Source organism: Podarcis erhardii, assembly GCF_964252035.2.
Source record: "Podarcis erhardii genome assembly, chromosome: 16".
NCBI lineage: Eukaryota > Metazoa > Chordata > Lepidosauria > Squamata > Lacertidae > Podarcis > Podarcis erhardii.
Genome location: NC_138514.1, coordinates 12,591,086 through 12,617,906, shown reverse-complemented (window position 1 = coordinate 12,617,906; position 26,821 = coordinate 12,591,086). Strand labels below are relative to the sequence as shown.

Sequence of the window (26,821 nt, the reverse complement as noted above, 5' to 3'; positions counted from 1 at the left end):
GGAGACCCACAGGTTGAGAATGGCTGGTCTAGTCCAGCTGCCTACAGTACAGGGATATTTCACCCAACATGCGGCTCAATTCCTCAACTCTGAGATTAAGAGTCTCATGCTCTTCTGACAGAACTATCCCTTGGTAATTTTAATGGACAGAAAGGAGCAACGGGGGAGACAAATGATTGGGAAATGTTTGCCCTGCAACTGATTTATATAAGGGTTCTGATTCATCTAAGAGAACTGTACAATCTGTGTGGAGCACAGGCGTGCAGCTTCCACACCTGAAATATTGCTTTGTTTAAGGAGAAAAGAGGGGAAAGTAGCAACAGCTGCAGGGGCAGCAGGCAGGGGAGGAATGACACTAGGATTACAGGGTAAGTCATCTCAAGAACTGCTGCAAGAGGGAAATTTATATAGTCCAGAAACAGCCCTGGGCAACGCCATCGCAATCTATAAATACCTGCAAGGCAACAATATAAATGAAAGTAAAGAATTGCCCATGATCTCTGAAAATCATAGGACAAAGAGTAATGGCCTCAAGCCAAGGAGAGAGATAATGAAGCTGGCTGGATAGTAGAAAGAGCAACACTAAGGGACTCCCAAGGGATGTGACAGAGGAAATGTCACAATAAAGGTTTAGGAGCAAGAAAAAGGGGGTGTCTGTAGGCAGGGCTATCATGGGGAGGACTTTGGTTGCATTAGGTGGGGGTGGTAAGTCTATGGTGCCATTAGCCATGAAGGGAAGGACCACAGCTCAGTGCTAGAACATCTGCTTTGCGTACAGAAGGTCCCAGTTTCAATCCCCAACAGGCAGATTTAGGAAAGACTCACTGTCAGCAAACATGTGGACAACACTGAACTGGAATGGGCCAAGGGTCCAACTCAACATAATACAGTTTTTTGAAGAAATAGAGAGAGAGGTTGTTTCTTCAGCCTTTCGTTTTGCTGTTATTTCAAATGTATTTATTTTATTACACAGAGCAATACTTCTTATCTCTAGCTGCTGCACATCATTTTCTTCTCTTTGTAGCTTCTCCTCACCCCTCCTCAAGAGTCACTGCAGTAGAGTGGGCAGAGCATTGTGTTGGGGAGACTCAGGTTCAAGTCTCCATCTAGTCATGAATCTCACTGGATGTTTCTTAGCCTAACTACCACACTGGGTTCTTGGGAAATAAAAATGTTTGGGTGGGAGACGAAAGGTAGGTTGCGGGTTGGTAAAACACCACACACAAAATAATTTGCAGACAATCATGTGCAGCAAGTTTCTTTTTCTGTGGTGTTGTAGCAGTGTGCAATCAGAAAACATGAGGGAGGAAAAGCACAGAGGATCGAGGAGTTGTTTCCAGCTGGTACATGAACATCACTTTAGTTTGATCAGAAAGAGTCAGGCTTTTGCATGCACTCAGTCTGGGCAATTACAAAAGGCTCAAGAGCAAAAGGTAGCTCAATTGCAAAAGGTAGGGCATCCACAAGGAAATGAACAGGGGCGTTCACATTTTCAAGTATCCCTATTTTGAAAAGTTTTTTTTTTTTTTTTTAAAGAACAATGGGGGATTCCTACTGCATTAGTTCCACTTTCCTGACCAGATCGGACCATTTGGAACTCCAAACTCTGGGGAGAAAGTTGGGAGAGGGGAATGTTGGAAGCATGCTGTCCCCTTAAGACTTGTGGGAGATAATGCCATGTCACACAGTCCCATGTTTTCACTCATAGAAAGGCAAGCTTTACTACTCATCATAGGAGCAGGTACGGTGGTCACTTCAGCCTGATCCATTTCTTACCTTGCTTGCTCTCCAGGATTTCTCTGCCCCATCAAGCTTTGAGCTACTGGCCCACTTTCTCCCCCTACAAGGAGATCTTCCTTGAGGTTCTTTCCCCAGAATCAAAGCCCTTAACTCCACCTTCTGCTGCAAACATTTGCGTTACCCCCTCTACTGTCTCCTCCCTTGAATGGGCCACACTCTCCCTTCTTAAGGCTTTGGACCACAGACTCCAGCCCTGTCCGACCCTTCCTCTTGCTTCCTCCATCTCTGTTCCTCTCCAACCCCACCAGGACCATTTCTGCTCTGACTACTCCTCTGACATTGGCTTCCTCTTTGGTTGGTCCACCCTGGTTCTCAGACTCACCCATATTTCAATACACATTTGAGAACTACATGGGACTCCAGCTTGGCCTGTTTGCAAGGCATGTGCTGATCTCTTGTGGTTTGACTAGTAGATGAGAAACTCCCATTCTCCCAGGTGGTCTTTGTGAAGGCTGTTAACAGGAATGGCTGCATTCCTTGCAGTCATTTGCATCTTCCTTGAATTATCCCTTACAGAGCTGTCAGTATAACTAACTTCTCAGCTGTCGGATGCAAACTCTTCCTTGCTCTAATTACTGGTTCATCATTGTCCATAAAGGAGAACATCTGCTGGCAGCTCCCACAGCAGCTGCCTTCTTAAGGCTTTGCTTCCTCTCCAGAGTGTTCCTTTTGGAGCTGGGGGTGGGGAGGGGGAAGGCCGCTCTGTATTCTCAGATATGTCTTCATTGAATCTCGCTGTGTTCAGGTACAAAGCCTGCCATGGGTTTTAATTCATACAGTCATCCAGCATGGAGGAAATAAATAAATGACAGGCACCCAAACACATTCTTTCCACACAGATTCAAATGAAGGCATGGAGTGGCTTAAGAGGAGTCTGGCTTCTGTTCTTCTGTGTGACTTCTGAGCTGGCACTCAGCAAGGCATCCTCCATTCCAACACAGCAATAAGAACATTAGAAGAGGCCAGCTGGTTCAGGCCAATAGTCCCTCTAGTCCAGGATTCCGATCCATCACTACAGGGGATGGAGGAGGAATTGGCTTGATACGCTTTTTGTAGTGGTCCAAACCAATTTGATGCCCCTCAACTTGTTGTGATTCAAGGACCCGCCACCCGCTTGGGGATAGGAAAGACATGTGGACACAGTATATTAGGTTAATGGGCTAAAAAAGGGCACAGCTTTATTGATTACAGCATGTGAGAGGTATTGGCTTAGGCATTGGATAAAACAACAGAGCATGACTCCATCCCCTCAGGGAGGGGTGAGTCTAACAAGGGTTAACCACCAGTGGGAGGAGCCTGTTGATGCAAATACAACTGAAAGCTCCCCCTGATGTCACCGGGGGTCATGCAGCGGAATGGAAGAGAAGTGCTGCCATGGCTGCATTTGAGCGGCTAAACCCCGCCCCCCACCTCTACCTGGTTGGTTGGCTACCTGGGGGCGTGGCATGGCACATGCATTATCTCTTTCTTCAGATCTCTTTTCTACAGATCAGTTACATTTGTTGTGAGACATTGGTGATATATGCTGTATAGGGTTGGGAAGAAAAGGAGGGCGGGAGAGAGGGGGGTGGGGTGGTAAAGCCTGTGTTCTTTTACTTAGTGTATACATGGGTTTTTTGTGTCAGCATCACTTAGGTAGGTTCTCTTTCTATTCTCTTGTTATGTTTCCTTGGTGATGAGAGATGTTGGGGTGGCCTAGGGTGTGGTTGATTGTCGTTGGTTGACTGCAATGGGATTTGTTTGTGCATGTGTCATATTGAATCATACGCTGTCAGTGGGTTTGTGTTGTTGTCTTGTTGAGCTGTGTATTTGATGAAGGGGAGCCATACTGGAGTGAAGGCATCCTCTTCTATTTCTCCCCGTGTCAGTTTCAGTCTATTGGTTAGCTTTTCTAGAAAGGCTATATCTAAGGGGATATTTCTGGTCCTTACATTTAGGTGTCTGGTGTCAATCTTGGAGCAGGCTAGACAAAGTGGATTACCAAGCGTGCTTCATCAAAATGCACAGTTCCTTATCATCACATAACACTGGCACCCGTAGGCCCCGTCACATTTCACCTCTTGCAAAGTGAGGGCTTTTCAATCGGATCACAAGCTAGCTGGAACGACCACAATGTTCTTTCCCACGCAGACTGGTGGCAGCCCTATTTGCTGATTGTGCTCCACACCCAGGAAGGGAAGAGACACGGGGAGGCTAGTTATTGTGCCCCGTAAAAGACTCGCTTTTAACTTAATCACCCAAAATGGGACTTTCTGCACAATTAGGTGCTCAGTCCCCGAAGCATTCTGTAATCATGCTGATAGGAACTAATTAACTTTGGCTTTTCATTTCATGGATTCGAGCTTCTCATTTACTCTTCCCATTTGCGGGTTTAAAGCAAGGTGAAGAGCAGCAGGAGAGGCATTTTGCAAATGCCCTAGAAGAGACAAACAGAAGGACAGGGGGCAGGTGTTTGTTTTCTGCTTTAACCTGGGAAAACTCAACTGGGAGGTAAAGTCAGTGAAATGAGGGAGAGTTGGGTGACCACTGGATTTTAGGCATCTACCCAGATCCATTTTAGAGAAGAATCATGAACACAGGAGCTGAGGGGGACCATTTTCAGCCTGAGGGCACATTTTCTTCTGGGCGACATTCCAAGAGCCACATGCCAGTGGTCAGCAGGGCCAGAGGCAAAAGTGGGAAGAATAAGAACGTTTCCACAGTGAGCTAGTTTCCACACAAACTCATACACACCACTCTGTCCTCAGTCTAGGTGAGCAAGAGGTACTATCAGAGCTCAAGGGCACATTCCAGCCAGCAATAAACCCCAAGCAGGGCTGGTGATGGATGTGGCTGGGGGAAGTCCCAAGGGCCAGATAGAAAGCCTGGGAGGGCCACATTTCTCTCTCTCCCCCCCCTTCCTGGTTTACAGTGGTACCTCGGGTTACATACTGTCAGGTCTGCCTCTAGGTCCCAGCTCACAGAGGACCAACGCCCGGTGGATATAATATACAAAGTCTTTATTGAAGTTTAGTTTCCATTTCAAAGCTCTGGGCGCGCAGACCCACGTCTCGACGCTAGACCGGCTAAGTCCCCTCTGACTCACTGCTCCTCCCACACCAGTTTAAGATCCTAGCCCGGCTCCACCTCCTACGCTGTTCTTTCCTTCGCTGGGTCCTTCTGCCCTCTGGGGTTTCCTCCTTCCTGGATTCCTCTGACGCTGACCCCCCTTGGTCTTCCCCTTCCTTCCGGTGGGCTTTAGGACCTGGCTCCCTACCAGGGCTCCCTGCTGTGCCGCTCGCCTGTACATTTGAACTTGGCGCGCGCGCCCAGCCGGTAACCTTCCTCCTGACCGTTTCCCCGCTTCCTGATGTGGGCGTGACCAAACCTGACTCCTCTCCTCCCGCTGGTGGTGAGAGCACTGGTCCCGATTCCTGGGACTCCCCCTCCCCACTGCACTCTGGTGGGGAAGCTGGTCCTGATTTCCAACTGCTGCTCAGGGACTCCCCGCTGGCCCCTTCCTCCTGGGGCTTCCCCCCTGAAACCCCCCTCGCTCTGGCCATCGGCGCTCCCTTCTGTGAGTCCTCCGATTCGCTGGAGAGGCTTGTGGAATAACTCTTTCCACTGTCACTGCCTGCGCCCCCCTCGGACTCCTCCTCCTCACTCTCCATTTGCTCCCCCTCCTGTGTCTCTCCTTCTGAACCCCTGACACATACGCTTCAGGTTACAGACTCCGCTAACCCAGAAATAGTACCTCGGGTTAAGAACTTTGCTTCAGGATGAGAACAAAAATTGTGCTCCGGCGGCACGGCAGCAGCGGGAGGCCCCATTAGCTAAAGTGGTGCTTCAGGTTAAGAACAGTTTCAGGTAAAGAACGGACCTCCGGAATGAATTAAGTACATAACCCAAGGTACCACTGTATTTATTTTTAATTGAGTGGGTTGTTGTTGATGCTGTTGCCGTTGTTTAAAAAACCTTGGCAATGCCTCACCTCTCAGAGAGGTGGGGAATGCGTAGTATTCCAAACTTAGGTAGACACTCCGGTTTACAGCAAGGACGAGGAGAGCGGCATTCAAAGCACAAAAAAGTGCTTCTCTCATGAGCTTGTTGAATGCAAGGCCAAAAATAAAAGCAAAGTCACTGGATTAATTATTAAAGGAAGAAGCGGAGGAGGGGGGAGGCGGAGAGGGAGCTGATTTACTTCTATGCACACCCCAATCACCCAGCGGGGGGGAGAAGCTGAAATGGCTAGTCAGCATCTGTTGGAGGCGTGAAGATAAATGAGTGAAGAAAGGAGATAAATGCATACAAATTGAGCTCACATCTGTACTGTTAATATATCTCTTTTGAAAAGCTCGTGTCATCAGTTGGAGTGCAGAGCCCTGCTGTTCAACCCAGCCCCCAGCCCCCCACCCTTCGGATTTGGACTTTTAACCACAGGATCGGCAGCAGTCCGGATCTGGCGGCTCTCGCTTCCCTTCCCCATTGGTCTTCCGCAAGCCCTTTTCACATGGTCAAAGACACAGGCTGAAGCTGTGCAGGTGGAGAACCAGGATCACATGCCACTGTCCCTGCTCCTGACCTGCAGTGAGGGCTGATCCATGGGGACAAATTGGGCACTGCCCCACCAACTTCAGTTTACTCTCTGTCAGCCCCCATCACCCAGCCTCTTTGCACACAACCAGTCCAGAGTATACCACTGCCTACCAGCTTCCTTTAGTGTTGCCTTGGTAGAACTGAGCAGAGAGGAAGATGGGGACCAAGCTAGGATTAGGTGGCTATTGCTGTCAATGACTCTGTCTCCCTGCCTCTCGCCCCACCAGTCCTAATGGGCACCAACCACCACTGCTAACCTGCCTGCATTCTTGGGCTCTGTGTGCACTGAATAATGGCTATGTTCTACCTCTACTGTCAGAGACAGTATACTTTTGCATGTCAGTTGCTGGGAATCACAAGGGCGAGGTGTGCTGTTGCAGTCGGCTTCTGCTTGCAGGCTTCCCATCAGCATCAGATAAGGCTACAGCTTAAGAAGTAACAAGTTAAAAAGTGCAAGTTCTGTTTTTTCTTTGGTGGGTGGACACTCCACTTTCTACATCTGCTCATTGGGAAAATTCTCCATTTATTCCCATTCTGCCTCTCTTATTCCACGACTGCTAAGCTTACTCCAGAGTTCTGATGCAGCACTGTCAGAGGCTTTTTGAAAGTCTTAAGTACACAATGTCATGTGAATCACCTCCGTCTATATGCTTGTTTCTGAGAAAGGGACTTATCCTTGCAAAAGCTATTCTGGTTCTGCTTCAGCAAGACTTGTTCTTCTGCATGCTTTTGGATAGTCTCTCTCCTTATGGTCAGAAACACTGTTGAGAGAGGGCATTTGCACAAGCCAAGTATATGTGCATACAGATCACAGGCCTCAGACTCTATCCCTTTTGACAAAGTGGGGGGGGGGAAGGCTGTGCAGGTCTAGGAGCAGGGGACAGCAATGCACCATTTTGTTATCGCTGTTTACTTTCCTGCCACAGCAGTACCTATTTATCTACTTGCACTTGCATGCTTTCGAACTGCTAGGTTGGCAGAAGCTGGGTCCGAACAATGGGAGCTCAACCCATTGTGTGAATTCGAACAGCTGACCTTCCGATCAGCAAGCCCAAGAGGCTCAGTGGTCTAGACCACAGTGCCACCCATGCTGTGTAAATGTCATGGTGCTCTGTTGCGCCAGAAGAGGTTTAGTCATGCTGGCCACATGACCCGGAAAGCTGTCTGTGGACAAACGCCGGCTCCCTCGGCCTGAAAGCAAGATGATTGTAGGAATTGGGTTTAAACCAATTTCGGATTTGGGATTGTAGGAATCATGCATCTAGAAGTGGGCATGGTTGGAGTTAAGAGTTAGTATGGCAGCATGAGACCAGAGCAGTAGATCATAATTACATCCAAGTGCCAAAAACCCAAGTCTAAATTGAATTCAGTTAAGGGCAGATCTGGTTAGGCGAAGGCTCAGTAGCAGGGGTGGCTAATTGTTGTCCTTCGGATACTGCTGGGCTACAATTCCATCAACCCTGGCTAGGTCATGCTGGATAGGGCTTATGACTATGACTACTGGAGTCCAGCAATATCTGGTGGGTCAGAGGTCCCCATCCCTGGTCTACTAAGCACCATCAATTGAGCCTCGCTTTCTGATATAAACTTGAAGATTTCTCTGTTGTATCTCTCTTCTATTCCTCTGTCCCTTCAATCATTATTCATAATGGAGAAAGCTACAGGGCCCTCCAGGTCAAACTATTTGTCCATCTGGCCCAGTATTGTCTGCTTCCAACTCTGGGGAACTGGTGGCCTTCCAGATTTTGCTGGACTACAACTCCCTTCACCCTTGATCATTGGCCAGGCTGGCTGGAACTGATGGGAGCTGGAGTCTTAAAAATGTCTACCAACTTCTGAAGGCCCATAGATTCCCCACCCCTGCTCTGATCTGACTGACAGCACTTCTCCATGATCTTAGGTCGAGGTCTTTCACAGCACATTTCCTCTGATCGCCCTAACTAGACATGCCAGCGATTGGATCAGGAATCCTCTGCATACAAGGCATGTGCCTTACTACCCTGCTAGCCCAGGGATACATGGCCCTCCAGGCCTTTCTGGCTGGCCCTCAGAACTCACCCAAGGCCATGCTCATTACCAGCCCTGCTTTGAACCCCAGCAGTTCTTGCCTAGCTGGAATGTGTCCTTGAACGCTGGCAAGTTCTCTTGCTTCCCTGGATGGTGGATGCAGAGTGGTCTGCAATCAGTCCCTCTGGCATATCTTCTGTTAGACAGGGTTGCAGTGTTGCCATGTTGCATGGCTTCTGCGGGACTGCGAAAGCCCTTGCCTTGCTAGCAGATTCAACTCCGTTTTCCCAGCAACAGCGACGGAGTTTCCTTTCATTCTTTTGCTGCGTTGCCACCCCTGCTCTCCTGCTCCATTTCGGGGTGAGGCATTCATTCTTTTTAAAAAAGACGCAAACACAAAGGAAAGTTACAAACAAACGAATAAATAAGCTGTCGACATTTGAAACTGACCCCTTTCCGCTCACAGGTTAATATTATTATTCCTATTTATAGTGCTCACATTTGTAGTGCTTAGGGCTTCGTAATGTCACCTCAAAGTGAAGCTGCATTCCACTGATTTTTATCTGGAACAAATGACATCAAACTAGAGACTGAAAGGGAAGCGTACTTTAAAAGCTAATTGATGGAAATTTATTTCAGAGTTAGTACTCAAACAACTGGGGTGGTGTGTGTGTGTGGAGTGTGATGAAAATTGCTGCTAGTTCTTTCCTTTCCTTTCCTTTCCTTTCCTTTCCTTTCCTTTCCTTTCCTTTCCTTTCCTTTCCTTTCCTTTCTTTCCCTTGCATGGTGAGTTCCCATCCCCCCCCCCAGTGGAAATAAAGACACATGACAAAATTATTTAAGGTTAATGGGCTAAATATGGTCACAACTTTATTGGTTACAGGTGATGAGTAGTATTGGCTTAGGCATTGGTCCTAACAGACTATCCGGCTCCAGCCTGCCTGCTTGAAGTCCGGGAAGGGTTAATCACCAGTAGGGCGAGTCCTGCTGATGCACATCAACTAGGAACTCCCCTGGGGCCACTGCTCGGGGGCGTTCCTTAGGCCCTCACCTCCATAGGCTTCGGACAGGGCCACGCCCCCCGGAATCCTTTATTGGACTACCCTTCAATATGCAGGGCAGGTGATGGCACTTTCTCCCCTCTTCCATCTACAAAACAATACCAATACGCCCACAATCCCACCTCCTCTGCAGGGCAGAAGTGGCTTTCCCTTCCCTCTCCTCTCCCCACCACCTGCAGCTCACTTCATTCAGTAGACTCACCCAACACTGAGCCACTAGGCTTAGGTTGGTGGCTCTCCCAGCTTGGTGCCCGAAATAAATGCCAAACTCGGCAAACCCTAATGCCGGCTGCACACCCAGAGGCGGAGCTAGCTGCTCCAGCACCCAGACAGGTGCACATGCTGTGCACCCAGGGGCGGAGCTAGCCGTCTGCAGCTAGCATCCCAAGGGGGTGCCACCCGCGGCGAGCATCCCGGGGGGGGGTGGCGTGGGGATGTCTTCCCCCTCAGGGATGACACCCAGGACAACCACACCCCTTCCTCCGCCAGTGCCCACACCCTGATTCTAACATGGAATCCACACTTCATGTGATAATTATGTATAGTACCGTTACACTCTTGTCTTCACCCATGTAACAGAGGAATGACAGGTGTGTATGTACTTATCTACCTCTGTACAATTTTTATTTACTTATGTGTATACCGCTTATATGCCCAAATGGCTTCTAAGCTAGGGTTGCCATATTTCAAAAAGCAAAAATCCGGCCAGAAAAGTTGTTGCGCTTCTTCTTCCCCAAAATTGTTGAGCTATTTCTGAGGGAAATTGGGAAAAATGTCCCTGCCAACATGGACAATAACAACACCATCAGGGCACTGAAATATCCTTAAATTAGAATATATAATAAAACAAGCTGGAAGAAAGAAAGAAAGAAAGAAAGAAAGAAAGAAAGAAAGAAAGAAAGAAAGAAACATGACAATCAAAACAGGTGGGGTTTTTTAACCAGTTGAAACAATGTGATCAGACGTTGAGCCTAGGTGCCTTTGTTGGACCACTCACATGTTAAAAGAACAACCATGTATCATTCACCCTTACTGTGTTTGCTGCAGCTAACATCAGTATGCCATAGTTGATACATCAAGCGTCATAGGAGCCAACTCCTAGTGGTTGGAATGCGATTGGCATTCCCATTCAAAAGGTGTGTGTGCATGCACTGTGGGGCAGGGCTTACCTGGGCCCCCACAATATTTTATTCAAGTTGGCACCCCTAGAAAGCGTGAAACTAGTCTCAAACACAGTGCATTTCCTTCCACCACCAGTTGAGATTTCTCTGTGGTGGCCCCCTGATTATGGAGTGCCCTCCCCCTGAAATATGGTGTTTCAACTCCAGGTTAAAACCTCCCTGTTTCCCTGGGCATTTCTGGGATGTTAGCCCACTGCTCTAATCAGTGTGTTTGGAAGTTTAATTTTATATTAATTTTATATTTTTAACTGCTGTTACTTTGTTATGATGATGGTTTTTATTGCTTTAATTTTTTTAAGTGGTTTTGTAAACCTGCCCTGAGATAAATCGATGAAGTCAGGTTTAAAATGTCCTTAATAAATAAACATTGCTTTTAGCAACAGTAAGTCGGTTTAATGTGCTCCAATTCCATTGCTCAAAGCTTAGCTACACTGATGGGTTTGCAGGGTGCAAAGAGTCAGGAAAGGAGGTGCCCTCCCTCTTCATCTGGTAACATCTTTATGTAACAGGAAGAAACTATTTGTGATGCAATATCCTGCCTTGTGCTAGATATTTGCATTTCTGATTATGACCCGCAGATAGCAGTGATAATGTCTCTCTGTGTGTGTTTCAGTGTTCCATCAGCGCTGCCTCTTAATGCATGCTGCTTTGGGTATCAGGCCTAATTGAACCATGTCCTCGTCTTCCATAAGACAAAAGTTACTGAGTGATGAGTGGATTGAATTTCAGCCAGCAGACACTTATGTAGTTAGATTGGCAGTTGATATTTATATGACTGATAGTTTATTTTGTACTAAATTTAAAATCTTATGACACCCATATTGTCGAAATGAATTATTCATTGATGTATCGTACATTAATCTGGTGTTGTGATGATGTATTGATAGTGTGGTGTTCCTCTTGTGTTGTGAGCTACTTTAGGAACATTATGTAGAAAAGTGGCATCCATATTATTATTATTATTATTATTATTATTATTATTATTATTGATTGCAGGTGCCACCATGCTTTTTAGGTTTCCGCCCCGCACCCACCTGCCCCCCAGATCATCTTAATCTAATCTCTCGTACACTGTCACTTCCTCCATCTATCCATCTCTGATATCCCCAGTGTGGCAGGATGCCAGATGGTGTCCCATTAGGTCACATTTGCTTATTGTTTGGTAAACAGCAGTTTAATTTAAGTGCTGAGTTGACAGCTTGTCCTCAAAAGACAATTTTCACATTGCAATGTTTCAAATGCCAGCTTGGCTTTCTAGTATAATGTTATTTCAACTGCCTTAAAGGGATAAAGTTCCCTTTGATTAAAAAAAGGAGGAGGGGGGAGCCCAGGGGAACTGAACTGTGTGTTTTGATGTTGACAGACCTGAGTGCATGAACTGGCAAACCTTGGACTGGATTTTCCCAGGCGCTTTGGGGCTGGCTACGGGTCTTCTTGCTTTTATGAGCCTGGAAGCTCAGCCTGTCCAATAATCATCATGACTGGCAGAATTCTCCCCTGTTTGTTCTACGCTTAGCAGTGATTTAGAGGATGTGAGTGTCGGTATCAGCCAGGTTTGCAACCAGGAGCTGCTGGAATCCATTGTACGGGTGTTGTGAGCATTTAAGCACCAGGTGCTCATATTAGCGAAAACCCTTGATAGAATGTTTGAGGGCAGGATCCAGGTAAGCATGGCTAGGCTCATTTCTACCCTGCAGTTTGCCCCTGTTGCAAGCATCATGATTAAGCGAGCACTGCTTTCTGCTATAAATGTGCATATTCACTTGCTGAATCTCTATTCTGGCCTCTGGCCCTTTATTTGTGATTCATACAGAACATAGCCTGGCTTCAGCTGCCTATACTCTGGTAGCCTCCAGCTTAGACTACTGTAATGTGCCGTATATGGGGCTGCCTTTGGAGACAGTCCAGAAATGGCAGCTAGCGCAGAAGGCAGCAGCTACATAGATAGTTCACAGGAACAAGAAGGCGTGAACACGTAGCACTGCTTTGTTTCCAGGCCCAATTCATGAAGTGCACTCCTGGTGCTTTCCTTTTTCTTTGCAGCCCTAGCTGCAGCTGTGAAGGAAGGTTCTTGAATTCAAGCCCCAGATGCAAAGATTGCAGCAGAAAAGAGGGTTGGTTCAGTGCCAAATGCACACCCAATTTTGGGCAGGTGTTGGCTCCATTCAGGAGCTCCTGAGTTGAACCCATCCCAGCTGGACTTGCTATTGGCACCAAATTTAAAAGGCACTGACTTCCAGTAGAACAATCACGAGTGCATTCTAGGACTCTAGATTGTTTCTCTGCAGCCTGTCATATGACAACAGATGTGGGGAAGAGGGGCATGGCTGGTGGAAAATGGCCTCCTGGGTGAAATTAAGAACCAATGGGAGTCCTAATTTGGCCCCTAGGTCAGTGTTTCCCCATTGCTGATGTAGAGAGACATGCTACCCCATGTCTTAACTTTGACATTGAGGACCCATTTGCACTGTACATTTAAAGCAGCATTGTATCACTTGAAACAGGCATAGCTTCCCCCAAAGAAACCTGGGAAATGTAGTTTCTTAAGGGTGCTGAGAGTCGTTAGGAGATTCCTATTCTCCTCACAGAGCTACCATTCGAAGAGTTCTCCAGGAAGAGGGATTGATTCTCTGGGAAGAAAGAATGCTTAAGAACTGTAGCTCTGTGAGGGAAATAAAGGTTTCCTAACCATTCTCAGCACCTTTAACAAACTACAGTTCCCAGGATTCTTTGAGGGAAGCCATGTCTGTTTAAAGTAGCATAATACGGGTTTAAATGCATGGTGCAGTTACAGCCTAAGGCACATACCTGCTAGGAAGGTGAGTGGGTGTGCTTTCCTGCCGACTTGTGGTGAGAGTTACAATTGTCACCTTGGTGTCTGTCTGACTTCTTTTGTACAAATTTCTTGTTGCGATAACATATGTCTGCAAGTTGGTTCCAGAAAATGAAAGATTTGTGCACATGGAGAGAAGTGAACATGTGTATGTTGTGTGTATGACTTTGTCTTCCAAGGTCCCAAGCAGGGGTTTTTTCCCCTAGGATTGGATGAACCAACCTATTTCTATTTGGGGTCAATTATTTCAGAATTGTAGGTCTGTTCCATCCTTTCTTTTGTGGATTGTTTATAAAAATGCACAACCAACACCCCACCCCAAAAAAACACATTTAAATTGTTCACACTTTCCCCCAAAGCACACAGTTTATACAAAATGCAATTGTCCTGTAAAATATCCATTTGGGGACACATTTTTAGCAGAAGTTGTTTTGCAAAATCAGGAAAGATGCATAATCCAATGGGGAGCTGCTTCCTGGCCCCTGCATAAGCCTGGGACCAACAAATTAGGTCGCTCTGTTTTACAATGTGGACCGAATGAATTTCTCATCTATTCCACATCTCCCACAGCCTTACACGCTGAGATCTTTTTATCACAAAAGGCTGAGGATTGGGTCTTTCGCTCTCTGTATGTAAATCATATGTGCTACACCTGAGCTGAGGTCTCACCCAGTTTATTTTAGGAACTGCTCTTTTTAAATGTGAAAACCCTGCAATTCGGCCCCCTTCCCCATTCACACACTTTTTGGATAACAAATAACAGTTGGTGGCTTTCTGCTACATTGCCAGTTATATAAGTAGGTCAAGAAAGAGTCAATTATAAGAGAACTTGTTCAGTTAGCAGAGATGGATGAACATCCTAGGATGACTTAGTTGGAATCTGCATTACAGATGGTCTCAACCCCAGGAGATAGTTTAGCAAAATCTTCTACCGCTGATATATTCCAATTCCACATTGTCTGCAGATTCAGCCATCTGTGGCTGAGAAAAAGGTGTTTGTCGTGGTAGAATATCCCCAGCAGAAGAATCTGGGTGATGTTGACCACATGTGATCGGAATGCAAGTGGTTTAGAATAGTACGTATGTCCAAGGGTTGCACTGGACTCTTGAGTACGCAAGACATACTTTTTTTTCCAGGTCTGTTCCATTAAGTTCAGTTCATTAATTTACATTATCTGTAGGCCAACCCTTAAAAAAAATACAATATAAGAGCAATCGTTACACGTTGCATGCATCACCTGGCCTACAGGACAAGCAATTGCACTTTCTTTCAGCAACTTATATATTTGTTTCTTAGTCCTTTTTTCACTTTTGGTTTGGTTTGCTGCTACTTCTCAATGTGTGGGGTGGTTTCCATGCTCACATGGGGTTATCCCACTTCATTCTCAGAGCAACCCAATAATATGAGTTAAGCAGCAAGGGAAATGAGTGTCCCAAGGATACCCAGTGAGTTTCAAGACTGAATGGGGATTGGAACCCGAGTCTGACTGTTGACCCAGTGCACCACACTGGCTCACAAGCCCAGGTGACGGGAGCTCTAGGCTGGGGACCAACATGGCCTTCCAAGTTTCTTTGTCTGCCTCTCTTTGTCTGACCTGGTCTCTGCAGGTCATGCCCCTCTCCCCAAACCACACACCCTTATTGACCCTGCTTTGCACTCCAACCATTTTTGCCTAGCTGGAAAGTGCCATTGAATTCTTGCTTGTCTGGATGGAGATGATGGGGAGGGGGAGAGTAGCCTACTATACAAAGGCACCATTTGTTGCTCTACCCATTTTCCTCTGGTCCTGCCCCCTGCTGTTATGTGGCCCTCAGAATGTTGCCCTTAAGGGAATGTGGCTGAAAAAGGCTTGGCACCCCTGTACTGTCTATCCCTATCCAGACATTCTCCCTCAAGTGTTTTCCATCATGTGTCTTGGGAGAGGTAGGACACACTTGCTGATCTCTGTCCCCTCCATTGCATTCCTGATGATCCAGTCTTTTAGAGACTGGCTGCACCATTTAGAACCCGGCACCAATCAGGGCTCTAAGTCACCTGAGGAGCCTCTACATGCAGTGCTGGCTCCCTGCTTCAGGCATTTAGCCCCAGTGCATGGAGGCTGGTGGGGCTGGGTTGCCAGATGTAAGAGCAGCAAGCACCCCCCACACCAGGCATAGGCAAACTCGGCCCTCCAGATGTTTTGGGACTACAATTCCCATCACCCCTGACCACTGGTCCTGTTAGCTAGGGATCATGGGAGTTGTAGACCGCAAACATCTGGAGGGCCGAGTTTTCCTATGCCTGCCCCCCACTCTCCCCCATGATGGGAAAACATGAGAGGGACCTCTTGGATGGGGCTACTGTTATTCAACAATTGTGAAGAGTAGGAAGCAATCCCTAGATTATTTTTCATAGAGGGCCAATAAAGCTCTTTGAGGGCTGCTCATAATGCCACTGCCATGAAGGCTGCTTCACATGTTGCGTTTCCATGGCATGGTCAGCGAGTGCATAGTGCATCTGCTCTGTGAAAGCTAAGCAAGTCAAGGTCTGGATGGGAGGCTGTCATAGATTCCTGAATCTGCCATTTGGAAAAAGATGAAAGGCAGGGTGTGAATGTACTAAATAAAATAAAATAAATAATGGGCAAGCAATTTGCACGCAGTGACTCACCATGCTGAACCAGCAGTTCTATGTTGACATGGGTTTAAACAAATCTGTGATTGACTGACTGACGGATGATCCAGCACTTTTTATCCGACTCTCCGCAAGCCACCAGAAATGAACAGCGTTTGGTGGCAAGGAGAAATTTGCTGGAGGAGCTTCTGCACAATGGTGTTTCATCACAACCTGTGCTTGTGTGCCAGGTCTGGGGAGTAGCCTGAATTGGACTTTTCTCCCTGTGTCCTTAACTTGGTTTTGTTTTGACATCTCCTTCCATGTGTGGTCCTTGTACAGTGAAACCTGTTTTACGTGGCAATGCCTTTATAACACAGCCCTGCTCTTCTCCTTGTTATCTTTCTGCAGGTGGGCCAAAAAGGGACACATTATAAAGGAAGCATCGGGGGACTCTTATGAGACCATTGTTGACCATACCTATTTTTTTGAACCAATCTCTTGCGAGGTGACCAACGCTTTAGGCAGCACGAACATCAGCAGGACAGTCGATGTCTATTGTAAGTACAGCTCAGCTGCTGAACCATCAGGAGTTTATGTGATAGGGCTAATCCTTCGTCATTTGAGAGTTGCCTTGTGGATGATAACAGTGGAGTTTCTTAAGGGAATGAGATGGACAATAAGGGAATGAGATGGACAATCGATTTATCAGTGGTGAAAAAGGAAGCCAGAGAAAGGACCTAAATAATAATGGTCCAGCTGTTGTTTTGGCTAACCTTCACCTGGAAAACCAGGCACACGCCAGCCTTTTGTGCTAAAGGTGGAAAGGTTTTGTCCTGCACAGTAGCAAGTCACCATGCAACCCTCTACATCAGGGGTTGGAACTCTTTTTGGCTCAATGCACCAGATCCTCATCTGTCCCCACCCCTGCAGTCTAGCTTCGATAAGTGGATGGGACAACCTACCTGTCGATCATCTGACATCAGGTTGTCCTGCCTACCTGTCAAAGTCCTTGGCACTGCACATCCCAAGCTCACGACAGCTGACTGGTTGCCAGGTGCTTGGAAGCCACAGTGCAAGGCCTTTGGGGTTGGCCCTATGCTTGTCAGTGCTGAGCAAGGAACTGCAAAGCTTCTTCCCCATGAGGAAGCCAATCTAGCCTCATCTCTACTTTCCCCACACCTGCATGGCATATCCTGTCAGGTGTGGGGCAGGTGGGCAGGAGAAACAACCTTTCTGAGCCAAATGGGGCCCATGGGCCAGAGGTTTTCTACCCCTGCCCTCTGCTTTGATCCAATTTTGTCTGCTATGCCTACCCAGTACCTAGTGTGTTGAGCCAGGGTGCACAGAACTAATGCAGCACTGGAGAGGCAGGCAGAACTGTAGCTTGGCAGTGCCTTCCTTCTTTGTACCACAGGCCATGCCCAGCATGTACCACCTGCCCATGGGGCAGGTTGGCTGCTCCAAGCTAGTCTACCATGGCCATTTAGGCCAACAGCCTGAGACTTTTTCATAACTCCTAGGGACCCACAGTTCCAGAACTATGAAAGACGCCTTGGTCACCCTATCTGAATGATTTTCTGTTTTTGTGAAGTTCATGTTTTCATATGTTCAAAGCTACTTTGGAAGAGATGTAATAAATGTCTCTGGATTAGGCTTCAAGCCTCCATTTCTTCCTCTAGTCAAGAATCTAAAGCCACAACAAGGGAGAGATCTAATTCATGCATTATGTCTCTCCTTGGGTGATTGCATGGTCCCTTATCACCTTTTCCTTCCCTTACCTGCTATGAAAAATAGTTGCTGTCCTATTCTGCAGATACCTATTCTGTGCCATATCTCTTATTATAGTTGGGCCACGCATGATGACGGAACCACAGTCCCTTCTTGTTGACCTTGGATCGGACGCTGTATTTAATTGTGCTTGGATCGGAAACCCGTCGCTGACCATCGTCTGGATGAAGCGGGGCTCGGGCGTGGTAAGGATGCTTAAAATCAGCTCAATATTTGAGGGGAAGTTTGAGGGCTGAGTGCCAAGTGCCCTCCAGACTGGTGTTTTGTGTTGTGTCGTTTTTGCTATTATATTCTGCAACATGTTCTTGACACAATGTTGTGATGGATTTATATTGGGTCGTCCACACATCATTCTGCTTTATTTTTTATTTTATTTTTTTGCAATACTTCCCTAGTGCCACCACACGTGCACTATACATTTAAAGCAGTATCATACCAATTATTATTATTATTATTATTATTATTATTATTATTATTATTAGAATTTATATACCACCCTATATCCAGAGGTTTCAGGGCGGTTCACATAAATTTAAACAATCTTGCCCCCCCAAGTATCCTGGGAACTGTAGTTTGCTGAGGGAAATGAGAGTTGTAAAGGGACCCCATTCCCCTCACAGTGCTACAATTCTGAGTGGTTTAATAATAAATCCATCTTCACAGGGAACTCTGGGAATTGTAGCTCTGGGAGGGGAATAGGGGTCTCCTGGTGCTGTGGGTTAAACCACAGAGCCTAGCACTTGCCAATCAGAAGGTTGGCGGTTTGAATCCCCACAACGGGGTGAGCTCCCGTTGCTCGGTCCCTGCTCCTGCCAACCTAGCACTTTGAAAGCACATCAAAGTGCAAGTAGATAAATAGGTACCACTCCAGCGGGAAGGTAAACAGCATTTCCATGTGCTGCTCTGGTTCACCAGAAGCAACTTAGTCATGTTGGCCACATGACCCGGAAGCTGTACGCCGGCTCCCTCAGCCAATAAAGCAAGATGAGTGCCGCAACCCGAGTCGGCCACGACTGGGTTCTCTACCTTTTAACAACTCCCAGCACCCTTAATAAACTACACTTCCTAGGACTGCTGTCTGGATAAGCTATGGCACAGCAAAAGTGGGACAGAAAAGCCTCCATAACATTTGTGGTAGGAAAGGTTACAGGATTTCAGCAGGAAGTTACAGGATATGCACTGACAGGAAATGGAGTCATATAAACAGCCTGAAACTACTGGAGGTGTGAACAGCATTGAAAGCAAGATCAAGTTTGACCACCCCCAATAGCATCAAGAGTGCAAATTATCGTAAATGTAAATATTTTGAATATAAGGGATGCTTGGAGGGGGTTCTCTACTGAGTCAGACCATTGGTCCATCTATCTCAGTTCTAGCTACACTGGTTGGCAGTTACTGTCCAGGGTTTCAGGAAGGTGTCTCCTCCAGTCCTACCTGGAAATGTCAGGGATTGAACCTGGGACCTTCTGTATGAAAAGCACGTGTTCTGCCACTGAGGCACAGCCTCTCCTCAATACTGGTTCTTGCAGGCACAAATGGTGGCTTCAACTCACATGACATCATTCTCTTTCTGCCTTTATTGACTAGAGTATTGTGGCAGGTGGGTGCTCTGTGCATTGTAGATATCATGCTCGTCTCACAAAGTGTAGCAGCTATGAACATGAATCATAATTTAAATCTGAGCTCATCCCTAAGACTGGGTTAGCCTTTGATAATCTCCTGCCTCATCACCAGCCCTTCCCCCACCTGCCCATCTACAAGGCAGAGATAAGGATAATGGGCTGCTCTTCACTGTAGTTGTAACGAACACCGAGGTAATGCATTGTTCCAAAGAGATAATCTGCAGCAGGAAGTCGGGGGGGGGGCTATTTTGTAGCACTTTACAGACTTAATAATAATAATAATAATAATAATAATAATAACACCAGCAGACTGAGCAGTACAGGAGATAGTTGTGTACCATATCACTACATCCCATGTGAGGTTCTTTGAGTGGTTGTGGAAAGCCTGTGAAAGTAAATATTGAGTAGTAGCAAAGTCTAAGTCATGGAGTGGACTCTTGGATTTGATCACTGGATTAATCCTTTGCTCTCAGCCTCGCTGCTCTTGCTTTCTGCCGGCGATTCCCACAGCAGCAGGATCAAATATTAGTGTTATTTGCAGTTCAGAAGGGACAACAAGCTGTTGCTGAGCTGGTAGATCAAACATGTGAACGATCTGTGGCCCACCTTGAAATATACAAAACTGGGCATGCCTGCTGCATCCTGCAGTTAACTCAGAGCATCATTGTTGTAGCCTAAGGCGGGGGGGGGGGAGAGACCAGCTGGGATTCTGAGGAAACTTATGTTCTGTAGTCAATTCCACATTCTGTGTGATTCTATCCCAGTGTTCACAACCAGGGCTGGCCCACCCAGGAGGCAAACTAGAACGGCCACCTTGGACAGCAGAATCCTGCAGGGAAGCACCCCCACAGGGACCCCACCCTGCTACCAGGTTCGCATGGCAGCATCTTCTGGCAAAATCTCATGAGATCTCACCAGAAACTGCCACCGTAGAACCCCAGTCAACAAGGCTTTAGCAGCTGGGGAGGCAACAGTTTTCTCATTCTGCCCCAGTGAAATGGGATGGGCCACCCCGGATTTTATCCCAGTGTTGAGAACTGTGTAGTCACCTGCCCTTTCTATTCTGCTGCTGTGTAGTGAAGAGGCTCATTATCTCACTGCCTGGAGTTCTGGGCCTGGCAAATGTATGGACGTGTTTGATCAGTTTTGGACTTCCAGATAAGAGCAACAGTCCAATTACACTGGACTGCCTGAGATGGTCAAGATGGTGCCCCTTCCATTCATTCCACATATGGAAGCTAATCGAGCTAGCATTCAACACTGTCAGTGGAGCGGTGTCCTCCACTGCATTAAGGGGCAGCAAGCTAAGTGAGGGAGCCATCTGGCAGAAACAGTACTGGGCTTCAACATCTCTCCACCATAACCTACACTCCAGCATCTGCCACCCAAGGTGCCTGCCTCGCCATGCCTAATGGAAGGGCCGACCTTCCTCGGTTGCAAACTGCACTGGTGGCAGCAGGCAGTGGTGGCTGTCCAGAGATGGCAGTGAATGTTCTCAGCACTTTCAAAGAAAAGAAGGGAAATTTTAGGCCAAGCAGAGGTCAAGGAGGCTGATTTATGTAACTGGACTAATAAAAATAATGAAAGGTACGTTTCCATGGCAGTCACAGCACTTTCCACATTTCCGCTGCTCAAAGGGGATCTTTGCAAAGTAACCCTAATAGAAGTTGAATTGATTCCCATTATGAGCAGCATCTGGGTTAACCAAAGGCCAAGGCAACTGCTTTGCCTCTTTGTGACAGGTGGAACTTTGTAAACCACCTCCACGTTTGGCTCTTTTTGTGAGCAGTCCTTGCTTACAGAGCACTGCACAGCTAAAGCTTAAGGACAAATAGCCTCCTGGCATCAACCCAGTCCTGGATCCAGTTTCCTAGGACTGTGCATGCCTATTCATCACCTAGGAGCTTCAGCATGCAGTGATAACTTGCATGTGTGGGATGGTCCGTCACAGATGCTGTATCACCAGTAGTCATTGGTGCTCATTGAGACTAGCATGGTGGAAGGCAGAGAGACCAACAGTAGGTGGAGCCACTCCCTGATTAGTTGTAAGTAAGAAGACAAGTTGAGGTTGGTGGGGCAGTGCCTCATTACCCTGAATTGACCATCCTCCACTGAATATTGCAGAGAAAGCATTCATCAATATCCCCTTATGCAATGGTTTTCAGGAGCTAATTCACGGAAACTGGTGGCTAATCTACTCTACATCATGTAGAGTAGAACTAAGTGTTGAGAAATCAAGAGTCTAGCATGCATTATAAACCAACCCAGGTCATGCTAGAGATAAAACCCAGGACTTGGCTTTTCACATTCACTTATTCCTATCTATATACCTGTACATCTGTTTCAGTGAAAGTGCTGTGAGTAACTAGAACAGATGAAAGTCACATTACACCTTAATGGGGGGAAGTCACATGTACTTCTTGGGGTGCAAGAGAGCTCAAAGTATGATACTACAAGGCCATCTACATCCTAATATTAATGAGTGGGCAAACAGATCTTAAAAGAGCAGGTAACGAGAAACCTTCTATGTTTGTGTTTATTTTGACCCCATGATATAGTGTAACAAACACCTTGAACACAATATGCATGCACAAGAAGGAGTGCCTATGGAGTTTCAGGAATTCAGAACCCATGATTCAGGGTCTCCTCAAGCATACAAATCTGTCTGCCAGAAGTGGTAAACAATAGGAGCACATATAAAACCAATACAGATAATATTAAATAGTAGGCATTGGGGACTCATGAGGTTGAACTCAGCTTTGCAGGTTTTACAAAAAACTAAAGCCCTTGTTTACAATGCCTGAGTTACCTTCAGATACATGGTTCATTCAGGCATATCCATTCTACAGCCTTCATCTGGGTATGCAGTAATCCCAAAGTGGAATGTGGAGATAAATGCACTCCTATGCTATGGGCAGCTTGATTTACAAATGGTTTGTGGGGCTGTGGACCATAAAATCAGACTTATTTTACAGGAACAAATGCATCAGGCCTCCAACAGAAGCCAGAACAGTTTGGTGGGGACAGTGAACAGAGTCCTTCACTTTACAAACTTTTGTTCCTTTCTTTCAGTTCCCCCAAGCCATTCATTTCTCATCCATTCCCTCCTCTTGACTAGGACCCTTGGCAGGAATTGTGCTGCATTCCTGTGTACATTTACCCGGAAGTAAGCTTCAGAATATAATAGATATCACTAGTAGTCACTCACCCCAGCTGTACTTCAATAACTTGACATGTGTTCTGCTGCTGCAGAAGGAAGGATAGAGCCCTTTTGAAACTAACAAGCCAGGAAGGACTCCCTGGCTTTGGGCATTGTGATGTTGGGGCCACTCCGCAACTGACGAAAACTCACCTCTACGCTTAGCACCATGGACAGCACTTGATCTGGTCTGATAAGTGAGCTGGGTCTTCGTGTCTTAGGCATCTTGGATAGTGATTGAACAGAACCTTCCAAGTGTTGCTCAGCCTTTGAAGAACTATTCTACTGTTGCTGTCCTTCAGATCGCCTCCACAGCATAGAATTCATGCCCTTTTCAATGTTAGAGCTAAGGTACCTTCCCTGTGCAAAAAAGTGCACATATTTTATCTTTTTTCTTTTCAGTATTCATTGGGTAAAGGGAACCACCACCCCTCTTCGTGACCCTTATCTCGTTTCTTTCTTTTGGGTTCTGAAACATCCTGCTCAGCATCTCCTTCTCAGCCTTGAAAATCAAGTTAGAAGTCTGTCTTTTCGGGTGTTGGGAGGTGTTACAAATGACTTGCCTTGGAAAGGCAGCTGTGCAGTCCTCATGGCCTTTCCTTTAGCTCCCTCTAGCTGACAAATGACTGCACTGTGCAACTCCAAGGACCACATAGCTCTAGACAAGATGACAGCCTACACAGAAATGATAAAAGGCGTTAGTGCTGATCCATTTCTGCCAGGGGAAGGCAGAATAACCATGCTGTTCTGAGAGAATGATCAGCTCACCTGAACACACTTGAGGAAATTATGCGTCCATGCTTCAGTCCTGGCTCTGTTCTCCAAAGATAGCCCTGCTCCCCATTCTTTTTCCTGAGCCTGCTCAATTCCTCTCAAGGCAGAGCATCCCAATTTCCTTCTCATGCTATCTTGCTGCTCCTTGTAGTAGGCAGGGGCCCCTTAAAAAGCCTCTTCACTCATCAATCTTATTCCCCATTCATCGGCTGAAGGCTTTTCTCTGAATTTTGCAATGCAGTTCTCTTTATGTGGCTTTTACCCTTAAAGAAGTTTGGAAAGCAGGGTGAAATTGAGGGGGTGGGATCTTTGGATCACTTTACAACTGTAAAGGGTCATAGCTGAGTGACAGAGCACATACTGATGCATACAAAATGCATACACATACACATGCATGCAAAAGGTTTCAGGTAGGTCCAGGACAGACCACTGTCTGAAACCCTGGACAGCTCCTGCCAATCAGTGTCAACAATACTGGGCTACATGGATTCATGGTCTGACTCAGCAAAGGTTACTTAAACAACCTCTCAACAGTCAGGTGTCAAATTACTTTCTCCCCATCACCAACATGGATGTTCCTGAATCCCTGCTCCCTGCATTGTTGGAAACTGTGGTGGGACATTTGCAGAGCCCTAGATTTGTCACTTCTAAAAAGAACAAAAAACTAGACTCTTTCAGTTTCAATACTTTTGCAAACACAATAGTTCCGATATGAGCAGTCTTTGCAATATCTCTGAGTACTGCTAAGGGCATTAAGTGGTTTGCTAAGTATCAGTGTAAATTCCCAGAATGAGCAGAGGAATTGGCTGCAAGATCAGACACTCGGCAATGCCAACCGCTAACGTGTGGGTTTGTGTTTACATAGCAAGCACATGTTGGAAAGGCAAAAGGAAGCCGGCCTGTCGGGACACCATCCAGACTCCTGCAGGGGAAGGTTGACAGATGCCTCTGCTTTGCCCTGTGCAGAAAGGTGAAGGGGCAGCATCACCCGATATGTAAATCCCAATACTGAAAGTTAATGTCTGCCCGCTGTAGCTGCCAATAGATCCTGACAGTTCTCGTATATGTGGAAAATTAGCCATCGAGCCTCAACTGTTTCTGCAAGCAATTAGAAAGAGTTGACTCTTAAAGGCCATATTTGTTTTAGACTCATCATATTTCTAAATACCACAGGAGCTTGGATTTTTCTGACTGGTTTGCATTAAAGTTCCCTGATTCAGCACTTAGGAAGCTTTAATAAAGCTGCTGATTGCACCGATGTGGGCAAGAGGGCCATGTTCCTGGCAGTGTGGATTGCAGAAGGGTCAAAGAGGCAGGGAGCCAGCAAATCTCTGCCAGGGTAGGACCGACTGCAGAGAGTAAGCAAATCTCAGAGTGTCCATCTCCCACATCAGCCTATCTGACTCAGGGCTGTTTTACATGTTGCATTTGAATGGCGTGGTTGTGGTCTCCAAAGCAATACCCATTTCAGATATTTCAAAGGAAACGTGATGTGAAAAACCACACTGCTGTAGAATCTTTTAGATGCATTCATGATGCTATTCACAAAATTCAGGGTGAAATGACAGACAATAACACAATAGGTGTGAGAACACAGCATGCCAGTTGAAGCCACGGGGAATGCAGTTTGCAGGGAACACAGGGAGAGGTGTTTCGACCTTCCACTGCACCCCCCTGCAACTTACCCTTCCCAAGCTGGGTTTCCAAACCATGTTTCTTATGTAAAGTGGTGGAAAGGTGATTGGAGTGAGTTTCAGGGGAAAGCAGCAGGTGGGCTATGGATGCAGCACTCCCTGCTCACATACTGTATTCTCCCCAGCAAATGAATATATCCATCCACTTTGCAGCCACTTTCCAGGGTTCCCAGACCTGTATTTGCCACCAAATGTCCCAAAGCCTTCCCAAATATAATCTATAAACATTGAAACATATTGCCAGTGTTTGCTGTTCTCCTTCATATGCCCAAATCAATTTATTAGCAGCTGTGGTTTGGTGTATTTCAAAGTTGAGATGAGCTTCTAAATGGAAAGGAACCTTTCAACTCCATTTGGTTGAATATAGCACTTATTGATCTACCTGTTGGGATGGGACCATAGCTTAGTGGTTGAGCAAATCACATGCATGGATACAAAAGATCACAGGTTCAATCATGGTCATCTCCAGGTAGTACTGTCTGAAACCCAGAAGAGGTGCTGTCATTATAGTAGACTCTGATGGGGCTTCCCGAAGCTCCAGATGTTGGACTACAGCTCACATCATCACTGACAATTGACCATGGAACTGGTGGGAGTTAAGAGTCCAACAACATCCAGAGGTAACCAGGTTTTGGAAAAATGAACTGGATGGACCAATGTACAGTAAGGTAGCTTCATAGCTGTGGAGGTAACTTCACTGTCTCCTAGAATGTGTATTGAGAGAGAGGTGGGCATTCTCACTAAACCACTGACACATGGAGAAAACTGACTTTCTTCTTTTTCAGGTCCTGAGCAACGAGAATACGCTAACGCTAAAGAACGTGCGCCAAGAGGATGCTGGGAAATACGTGTGCCGAGCCGTAGTTCCACGTGTGGGTGCAGGAGAACGGGAAGTATCTCTGACTGTCAATGGTACTTAACTTAATCTATCTTTACACTTCTTGAACTTTAGTCACCAGTCTTCTCTCCCAATAAAAGTTTACAGAAGTGCAGGTATTGGGCCAAAAAACTAGTTTCCCTGGATTATCACCTTGTGATTTCATATTTCTTCCTTGTGCCACATTAGCCATTGGTAGATGCTGTAGCTAAGAAAGGTAAAGGTAAAGGTAAAAGCTCCCTGGATGGTTAAGTCCAGTCAAAGGCGACTATGGGGTTGCAGTGCTCATCTTGCTTTCAGGCTGAGGAAGCCGGTGATTATCCAAAGACAGCTTTCGGGTCATGCAGCCAGCATGACTAAACCGCTTCTGGCACAATGGATCACTGTGACGGAAACCAGAGCACACAGAAACGCTGTTTACCTTCCCGCTGCAGAGGTACCTATTTATTACTTGTACTGGTGTGCTTTCAAATTGCTAGGTTGGCAGAAGATGGGACAGAGCAATGGGAGCTCACCACTGTCAAGCGGATTCAAACCACTGGCCAACCTAGCAGTTCGAAAGCATGCCAGCTCCTTCGGCCTGAAGCAAGATGAGCGTCACACCCCAGTCACCTTTGATTGGACTTAACCATCCGGGGGTCCTTTACCTTTACCTAAGAAAGCTGTGATTGTCTCAGAAGCAAAACACTTCCCTTTATTTCTTTTCCCCTCCCCAAGATGAATCCCCAAAGCAAACTGTTTTGCAGATATCTAAAATAGTGCCCCTTCAGATCAATAAGGAGGGTCCTGCATTTGTCTAACACCCTTTTTGATG

General features: G+C 46.5%; 1 protein-coding gene across 4 annotated transcripts in view; it reads left to right on the top strand.

Annotated features, from left to right (window-relative positions):
• The window catches only part of KIRREL3 (kirre like nephrin family adhesion molecule 3), a 747,957-nt gene that overhangs the window by 655,867 nt on the left and 65,269 nt on the right, over nucleotides 1-26,821 (top strand). For all 4 annotated transcript variants that reach the window (XM_081844377.1, XM_081844375.1, XM_081844378.1 and 1 more), the window contains 3 exons: nucleotides 16,462-16,610; nucleotides 17,899-18,026; nucleotides 25,916-26,042. In XM_081844377.1, coding sequence (XP_081700503.1) covers nucleotides 16,462-16,610; nucleotides 17,899-18,026; nucleotides 25,916-26,042 — 404 coding nt within the window. The remainder of the gene's footprint in view (nucleotides 1-16,461; nucleotides 16,611-17,898; nucleotides 18,027-25,915; nucleotides 26,043-26,821) is intronic.